General features: G+C 44.6%; 1 protein-coding gene across 1 annotated transcript; it reads right to left on the reverse strand.

Annotated features, from left to right (window-relative positions):
* Positions 1–2168: 2168 nt before the first annotated feature.
* On the reverse strand, positions 2169–4513 carry OTUD6A (OTU deubiquitinase 6A). Its single transcript, XM_047716241.1, has one exon. The coding sequence runs from the start codon at positions 4413–4415 to the stop codon at positions 3540–3542; it is 876 nt and encodes a 291-aa protein (XP_047572197.1). The 5' UTR covers positions 4416–4513; the 3' UTR covers positions 2169–3539.
* Positions 4514–9980: the final 5467 nt, after the last annotated feature.

Genomic DNA, 9980 nt, shown 5'->3' on the forward strand with positions numbered 1-9980 from the left:
CTCTTCTCTGCCTGTTCCCTCTTCCCCAAGATATTCCACCTTGCCCTGCCAGGCCTACTCTCCAGATAAGCTTGCTTTCCCTGCCTGGCCCCATTTGCCCACCTAAGCCTCTATCCCCAGGCTGCCTTTCCCAGCTAGCACCTTAGCGCCTGTAGCCGGCACCTCCCAGACATCTCCCCAGTCCTAGCCAGGCTCCCTTCTCCTGCTGTGACTGCTTCCACACCCTATGGCCCCTCTCCAGCCTGTGCCTCCTACTTACCTAAACCCCCTTCTCTGTCTAGGCCCAATTTCCCCCTATGCTGCCTCTACCCTTTCAGGGGCAGGTCCCTTTCCCCTTCCTAAGTTGTGTCCTAAACCCAGCCTGGGCCCCTTGTCCAGGTTTGTGCAATTTTCTAAGTCTGGTGGCTCCTCTACCAGCCTGGATCCCTCCTCCATCCAGTCCGCCCCTGATTAGACCCTATTTCCCAGTCAATACCTCTTTACCCAGAAAGGCCCCTTCTCCTTTCAGAACCCTTTCCCAGGCAAGTGTCCCTCCCCTGGATGGGCAGCCTGGCCCAGCTATTTCCCCATTTAACAACCATGGATCCTTTTACCATCCAGTGTACCCTTCAGCCAGACCTCTGCTCCAATGAGTAGCCCCTTCACTAGTCTGTTCCTCCTTCAATGTCTCAGTCCCCAGCTAGCCTCCTTTCCAGTCTTATTTGAGCCCCCTACCTAATCCTTTGCCCAGAAACTAGTGACCTAGTTCCCAGTCAGCTTCCCTTCCCCTCCCTATAAAACCCACCCCAGCTGGGGCCACCTGCTACCAGAAGCCCTTCACCAGCCTCTGCTCCCGCCCCCAGCCTGGACCACTTCCCTTGCCAGGAATCCTCCTGCAGCCAGGCCCTCTTTTCCAGCTTGTGAACTCCTCTCCATCAAGGTCTCCTACCCTAGCCAGGCACCCTCCCCTACTCAATGCAGCTCACTCCAGTAGAGCACCCTTCTCATTTCTAGAGGCTTTCACCAACCTTTGCCCATGTCCCCGGTCAGGCCTTCTTTGCTCACCTGTGTGCTATACCCACTGCGGGTCCCCTCCTCTACCCAGGGGACCTTTACTGCCTATGCCCTGTTCATCAGCTTAGTCCCCTTCCTCGGCCTGTGCCTCTTTCCCCTGCCATATCCCATTCTTCCTTCTAGGCTGAACCCATCCCCAACTTTCACCCTCCTTTCCAGACAGACACCCTTCTATATATTATGCCTTCCTTCTGGGCCTTGTCTCTTTTCCCCAGCCAGTCTTTTCAGTCCTATGAAAGGCCTTCTTCTTACATTGCACCCAATCCCTGGTTTTCTCAGGGGCCTTTTTGTCTTAGTCCACTGGCCATTTGAAACTTATCTGACACATATTTACACAGGTTAGTTATCTGGCAGGGTTTCCCGCTTTGCGTTCTGGGAACACCCTCCCACCTTCACCCCCCCCCCCCCCCCCCCCCCCCCCCCGCAAAGAAACATTGGCACTTCTTTCCGTTCTGCAGTGTAGTGCTGGACTCACTGAGTTACTAGAAGTGGGAGTTCTTTTTCATGCACAGCAATGAGAATATCCTAAAACCAAACCATTTCAGGATGTTTTCCAGAGTGAAACATCAACTCTGGACAGCCTCTAGATAAAGTTCCTCCCTAAATCCTTTTTTTGGGAAACACTCCACTCCAGGATGCCACCAGGCCAGTCTTCCTCCCCAAAGCTTTTTTTTTTTTTTTTTTTTTAATTTTTTTTTTTTAAATTTATTTGACAGACAGATCACAAGTAGGCAGAGAGGCAGGCAGAGAGAGACAGGAGGAGGCAGGCTCCCTGCAGAGCAGAGAGCCCGATGCGGGACTCGATCCCAAGACCCTGAGATCATGACCTGAGCCGAAGGCAGAGGCTTTAACCACTGAGCCACCCAGGCGCCCCATTCCTCCCCAAAGCTTTAACTGGTCCCCAATTCCTCTCCCTAAACCTCCAGGATTCCTTTGCTGAAGCAGATCCTGGGATACAAAGTTTGTACAAACTAAGTCAGCTACACAAAAATAGAGAATCAGGTATTTTAAAAACTTTTATTTTAAGAACAAGTTGCATAATATTTTTTAAAATTTTTGAAATTATATATTTTGTTTTAGAACATTTGGCGTGTACATTGGATTTTTAAATGAATTTAAGTAATCTCACTGAAACACAGGCTCTAAAGATTTAAAAAATTTTAAATTGTTTATTGCAAATCATTTCATTTTTACTATTCTACTGGCAAAGTCAAGATATCAATAAGTCTGTACTATCAACAAAAGTAGATTGCTCACTTTCTTTTTTTGCCTCATGCCAGTTGTCGATACAACAAAATGGATCAACTATTTTTAGGTCTTAAAATCTTTTAAAGTAGCTTCCTATCTCTAGGACTTAAGGAAAATATGCTAGGTTCAGATCTTTCACACTTTATACCACTTGTAGATGCAACAAACTGGATCAACTGCTTCAATAAAGTTGTACCCTTTCATGTCTCACAGTGAAGAAAACTTACTAGTTTGAGTCTCATCCTTACAGAATGTTAGGCTGCCTATTAGGGTGTCTCTTTTCGCTTCCTACCAGTTGTAGACAAAATGAAATGAATCAACTTCTTGAATAAAGTCATAGCTCTTCCTAACTTTAATAAAGGAAATTAACTTGAGATCTTTCACATCTCAGAGCGAACCTTACCTATCAGTTTTTGTAAATTTAATTTCTATGTTTAGCTTGTACATTTAATTTCTGAGTTTAACAAATGCTCTTAAGTAGACTTTAGCAAATCCCAAATAAGTAAAATTCATAGAGCCCCACACAAATTTTATGAAAAAACAAAACTAAATACTAGAGAACTACTGTTCATAACTTGAGACATCTCCGGAACAGCCCAGCTGAAGCAAAAAGCATCCCCCTGCCCCCTGCAAAGAGCGCGCAATACATTTGTTTCCAAAAAATAAGAGAAAGGCATTCACAAAGCATTGGGATCACAAAAACTCCAAATTTATCTAAAATCCAATGTATTTATAGGGACAATCTGAAGATTCCGAGCAAAACTAATTTCTCCCCAGTTAAGAATGCATCAAACCCAGTTTCCATTTTGATCTCAAAGGCATGTGCGGCGCGACCAATTCTCATCATTGAGGGAGGCAAAGGCCCTTCAGGGCAAGACGCGGTGAAAATTTGGCCAACTTCCTCTCCTCAGATAGTACAGTGCAGATCTTTCCCTGGTCCTGAATGTTCCCCGCGCCCGCCGCCAGCCCCCAAAGCAATGAATGAGTGAGAGAACGGGATAGAACCGCCAGGTAGGAGAGCGCGGGCGTGCGGGGCGGGGGGCGGGGGGGGGGGCGTGGGCAGAGAAGCGTTGGGGTTGGGGGGTACGACTTTCAAGTAAAACAAAACAAGAAAAAAACCGAGAAAACCGAAGGGGGAAAAAACGCAACACGGAGCCTACTGAGGAGGCGCAGCGGCGGCTTCGGCTCCAGCGGCTGCGGCGGCAGCGGCAGCAATGGCGACGACGACAGCGGCCGGCCTAGAAGAGCCGCGGAGCCGCGCCCCCGACGGCGCCGGCCTCGAGCGGCCTCACCGAGTTGTAGTGCTCGCCGAGGTTGCAAGCATAGCGCAGGTAGACGAGGGTGAGCGGCTTCCGGGTGTACTCCCCGCCGATGACGACAGCGGGCGAATCGGCCTGGATCACCTCGATGGGCGTCTGCAGGACGTGCGACAGGGCCCTCAGCTCGAGCTGGCCTCCCCACGAGGGGCTGCGCACGATGTCGTCGCAGTAGCTCAAGAAGTCTTCGCGGCTGTAGGCGTTGCCGGTGTCTGGGTCGCTGAAGAAGGGCAGGAAGTCGTCCACGTGCTTGCGCATGTAATCAGCGGTGCGTTTCCGGAGGCTCTCTACCGTCACCGAGAACACCAGCTGGTCTTGGATGGCGCGATACATGCAGTGGCCATCGGCCGGGATATCCTTCAGCTCCAGATTCTTGGATCCTAGGATGGCGGCGAGCTTCTCCTCCTCATCTCGGCGGAAGCTAGCCAGGTGCTCCATCTCGGCCTCGGTGATCCTCTCCTGGCGCTCTCTCTCAAGCGCCGCCCTTCTTTCGCGCCTTCTCTGTGCCCGGGACTGCCGGGGAGGCTGGTTCTCAAGATCCATCTTGGCGAGATCTTCCGTGACGGAGTCGAGGTTGCCGTTATCAGGAAAGCTCTCTTGGAACTTCTCCAGCTCCTGCTGGTGCTTCTGCTCCATCTCGGCCTCAAGGCGGGCCACGTCTAGGAGCAACTGCTTTCTTCTCTTTTTGTCGCTCTTGGGGACCGAGTTCTTCATGCCCTGGATTCGGGCCTGCAGCTCCTTTTTCTCGCGGTGGTGGCGTCGTATTATCCGCTGTTGCTCACTCTGAGAATCTTCCATGATGTTTACCGGCAGGTGAGGATCGAAGATGGGTGGCAGCTGAAGTACGGGCTATGGTTCTAACGACACAAACCCCGGAACACGCCGCGAGTCCTCGGCCTCCCTTTGCCGCCGCTGCACTTGATTCACGTCACCAGGCGGTCGCTCTCACCCTATTCAACGGCCCTCTGCCATTGGCCACTGGCTTTAGTGGCTACGCCCCCTCGAAAGCTCCTGGCACTAGGATTGGCTGCTGGGAGACCCTAAATACACCCCCATGAGACCCCGTAGCAACGGTTGCTTCTGGTTTTAGCCAGGTTTGAATCATGCGCATAGAACCTGGACTTTGAATATTATGGGTAGCAATCAGTCTTGGAGAACCGTTCGTGGACTCAGTCCCTACTTCATTTCCAAATCTGATCGCAATACAGACGCTGGTCATGCCTGAGAATCACATAACAAATACTCTACCACCAGCTACGTGTGCTCTAACGGTGGACTTCCTTTTGCTCCTAGTGTTCAGGATGCAATGAGCCTTTCTTATTTTTCAGGTACTGGTGAACCTTTACATTTCCTACTGTTCCTGGGAACAGAGTCCTTTCAGGTTAGGTCTCACACTAACTTAAATGTGAGATCTCAGTGTAAGAAGGCAACGCCACTCTTCTTAAACTCACTCACTGCAATCTAAGCAGACTCTATGGCCTTTGCTGACAGAATGCAACTACCCTAAACTCTCCTCCTCCTGAGTTTCCCAGCTTCCAAAATGGGCTTCGTAGGATGCCCGTGAAACACAACAGCTGGCATTCATTGAGCCTGTCCCTTCTGTGTATTTTGAATCTCTAAACGTTCTAAAACATAAAATATAAAATAAATACAAGCCCTAAGCTCTTCCAAATATGCTCCCATTCTGCCTCACTCTGCTCACCTGTATCTTAAATTCCCAAACAGGAAGGTCCTTGAGACCCACCCCCGCCAAACACACACAGATATCTTTTTTTAAAAATATATTATTTACTTATTTATCTGATAGACGGAGATTACAAGTAGTCAGAGAGGCAGGCAGGGAGAGAGGAGGAAGCAGGCTCCCAGCTGAGCGAGCTTGATCCCAGAACCCTGAGACCATGACTTGAGCCAAAGGCAGAGGCTTTAAACCACTGAGCGACCCAGGCACCCCCCCCCACACACAGATATCTTATTACAAATGAGGAAAGTGGACATTTGTTCAATTTGTTGCATATCTTAAATTTAGCTCCTTTTATTTTTAAGTAGTAGTCCATGATATGGATACATTGTACTTTGTTTAGCTGCTCACCTGTTGAAGAACTCTGGGTTGTTCCCTGTTTGGAGTTATTATGAATAAACTTGCTATAAACATTCTTATATAGGTTTTCATGTGAACAAAATTCTCCATTTCTCTGGGAAAAATGCCTAAGAGTGCAAATCCTGTGTCATATTATAAGTGTATTTTAATTTTTTGAGAAATTATTTTCCAGAGTGGCTGTACCATTGTGCAGTCCCACCAGCACTGTATGAGGAATCCAGTTCCTCTTCATCCTCACCAGCATTTGGTGTTGTCATTATTTTTTATTTTAGCGATTCTAATGCATGTGAAGTGACATCTCACTGTGGTTTTAACTTGTATTTACCTAGCAGCTAATCAGGTCCAATTTTGCATGTGTTCTCTTTCTTGCCATCTATGCCATATCCTCTTGGGTAAAATGTTTCTGTCATATGCCCATTTTACAATTACACTGTTTTTTTTTTTTACAGTTGAGTTTTAAGAGTTCTTTATATATTATAGATAATAGTTCTTTGTTGGATATGTGGTTTGCAAATATTTTCTCTCGCACCGGGACTTTGTCTTTTCCATCTTTTCAGCTGGTGTTTCTCAGAGCAAACGTTTTAAATTCTGATGGAGTGCAATTTATCAATTTTTCTTCCTCTGGGTCTTGATTTTGGTGTCAAGAACTGTTTAGCTAACTCTAGATCCTAAATATTTTGTCATGTCTTTTACTCAAAGATTTATAGCCTTAGGTTGTAAGTTACATCTGTGATCTATTTTGTGTAAAGTTTGAAGCTTAGGTCTTAGTTTATTCTTTTGCCTGTGGTTGTTCCATTGCTCCAGCATCATTTGTTGGGAAGGCTATACTTCTTCCATTGAATTGGTTTTTCACCTTTGTCAAAAACCACAAGTTTTGGTATATTGTATTTCCATTCTCATTTGTTCAATGTATTTTTTGGATTCCCTTGAGACTCTTTGGCCCATGGGTTATTTAGGAGGGAATTATTCATTTCCAAGTGTTTGTAGATTTTCCTGTTATCTTTCTGGTTTTGATTTCAACTTTGATTCCTTTGCAGTTGGAGAACATACATATTTAAACACAATTCATTTAAATTTGTTGGGGTTTGGGGGCGCCTGACTGGCTCAGTGGGTGGAGTATGTGACTCTTGATCTTGGGGTCATGAGTTCAAGCCCCATGTTGGGCATAGAGCTTACTTAAAAAAATTTTTTGGGGGGGTTTGTTCCTGGCCCAGAATATGTTTTATCTTGACATATGTTCCATGGGTACTGGAAAAGAATGACTATCCTGCTATGGTTGGATGACATGTTCTATAAATGTTCTTCAGATCACATTGGTTGATAGTATTGTTGATTTCTATATACTTCCTGACTTTCTGTCTAACTCTATTATCATTGAGAGAGGAATGTAGGAAGTCTCCAACAGTAATTGCGGCTTTTTCTATTTCTCTTTTCAGCTCTACCAGGTTTTGCTTCACATATTTTGCACCTCTGTTGCAAATTCTGCATACTTAGGATTGCTCTTTTTGATGGATTCACTCCTTTAATCATTATGTAATTCCCCTGTCTTTGGCCCTCTTCTCTGCTCTAATGTCTATTTTTTTTAAAGATTTTATTTATTTATTTGTCAGAGAGAGAGAGGGAGAGAGAGCGAGCACAGGCAGACAGAATGGCAGGCAGAGGCAGAGGAAGAAGCAGGCTCCCTGACGAGCAAGGAGCCCGATGCGGGACTCGATCCCAGGATGCTGGGATCATGACCTGAGCCGAAGGCAGCTGCTTAACCAACTGAGCCACCCAGGCGTCCCTCTAATGTCTATTTTATTTGGTATTAATATAACCACTACTTTTTCTTTATTACTGTTTGCATGATATATATTTTTCTAGCCTTTTATTCTCAACCTCCCAATATTATTATACTTCAAGTGAGTTTTTTGCACATAGCATGTAGTTGGGTCATGCTTTTTAATCCACTCTGCCAATCTCCATCTCTCAATTGGTGTATATAGGTCAGTTACATTTAAGGTAGTTTTTTTAAAGACTTGTTTTCTTTATTTTAGAGAGAGTGCATGTGCAGACATGCAAGTGAGCAAGGGGAGGGCCAGAGGGAGAGGGAATCTAAGCAGACTCCCTCCTTAGTGCTGAGCCCCACACGGAGTCTTGTCTCTTGACCCTGAGATCACGACCTAATCTGAAATCAAGAGTCAAAGCTTAACCGACTGAGCCACCCAGGCGCCCCACATTTAGGGTATATATTAATATGTTAGGACTTAAGTCTGCCATTTTTTTCTATTTTTTTTTCTGTCTGCTTTCATTTCTGCTTTCTTTTTCCTGCCTTTGGGTTACTGGAACAGTTTTTAGAATTCAATTTTGATTTATCTATAATGTTTGAGTATAACTCTTTGTATAACTTTTTATTTTTTTAAGATTTTTATTTATTTATGACAGAAAGAGAGAGAGAGCAAGAGAGGGAACACAAGCACAGGGGGGCTGGAGAGAGAGAAGCAGGCTCCTAGGGCTCAATCCCAGGATGCTGGGATCATGACCTGAGCTGAAGGCAGACGCTTAATGACTGAGCCACCTAGACACCCCATATAACTTTTTAAATGGGTGCTCTGGGTACATTTGTGTGTATGTGTGTTACCAAAAATCTATGATGTGGTCATTTTACCAGTTTTAATGAAGCATAGAAATCTTATCTCCTTTTGCATTCCTTTACCCTTGCCCATTTGTAATATAATTGCTTTCGATGTCCTCTGTAAATTTAGAACCACATTAATTTTCTAATTCTGGCCTCAACCTTGAAACGCTAGACAAATCAAGGGGAGAAGGAAAGTCTATTGTATTTGCCCATAGTTTTACTTATCATGTTTTTACTTCCCAATTTTCTAAGATTTCTTCTTTTATATGTACTGTTTAGAAAACTTCAGTTAGCCATTCCCTCACGTAGGTCTCCTTGTGAGAAATGCTCTTAGTTTTCCTTTGTCTGAGAATGTCTTGATTCCCTTTCATTCCTGAGGGATATTTTCACTGGAGATAGGGCTCTAGATTCACGATTCTTTTCTTTCAGCTTTTGAAAAACGTTATGTCACTTTTTGTTGGCCTCCATGGTATCCGATGAGAAATTTTCTGTCTTTTGAATTGCTATTTCTTTACTGACAAACTGTTGTTTCTCTTTCTGCTTTGAAAGGTTTTTCTTTGTCTTCAGTTTTCAGATATTTGACTACGATGTATCTTGATGTGGATTTCCTCAGGTTTGTCTCATTTGGGTTTTACTCAGCTTCTCAAATCCTACATTTGTATCTCTTACCAAATTTGAAAAGTTTTCAGCCATAATTTCTTTGAATACTTTTTCAGCCACACGCTTTCTCCTCTTTAGGACAGGAACTTTAGATCCTTTGTCATTGTCCCACAGGTCCCTGATGCTCCTTTCATTTATTTATTTAGAAAGAGAGTGAGGGAGGGTAGGGGGGAATGGAAGGGGGAGAGGGAGAGAATCTTAAGTAGGCTCCACTCCCAGCACAGAGCCCAACATGGGGCTTGATCTCACAACCCTGAAATCATGAACGGAGCCAAAATCAAGAGTCAAACACTTAACCAACTGAGTCACCCAGGCACCCCTAAAAACATTTTTTTAATAGACTTTAGTTTTTAGGGCAGCAAAATTGAGCGGAAAGTAGACAGAGTTCCCATATATTCCTTGCTTCCACACAGGTGCAGCTTCCTCCACCATCAACATCCTACACCAAAGTGGCACATTTGTGGTTTAATTTTTATTTAAAAATTTTTTTTTAAAGATTTATGTATTTGAGAGAGAGAGAGAAAGGGAGGGAGAGGGAGGAGTGGAGGGAGAGAGAGAGAGAATCCTCAAGCAGATTCCCTGCTGAGTGTGGAGCCTGATGTGGATGCTCAATCCAAGGACCCTGAGATCATGACCTGAGCCAAAATCAAGAGCCTAACCAACTGAGCAACTCAGGTGCCCCTATTTTTTTTTCAATTTTTAATTAAAAATTTTATTGAAATATAATTGACATATTATATTGGATTCAAGTATGCAACATAGTGATTTGATATTTATATACATTACAAAATGATCACCATGATAAGTCTTATTACCATTTGTCACAATACACAGTTTTTACAATATCACTGACTATATTCCCCATGCTATATCAGAATGGCACATTTGTTACAATCAATTAACCTACACTGACACATTATTATTACCCAAGGTTCACAGCTTACTCTATTTTTAAGTAATCTCTACCCCTGATACGGGTAGCTTAATC

The sequence above is a fragment of the Lutra lutra genome, chromosome X, assembly GCF_902655055.1.
Source record: "Lutra lutra chromosome X, mLutLut1.2, whole genome shotgun sequence".
NCBI lineage: Eukaryota > Metazoa > Chordata > Mammalia > Carnivora > Mustelidae > Lutra > Lutra lutra.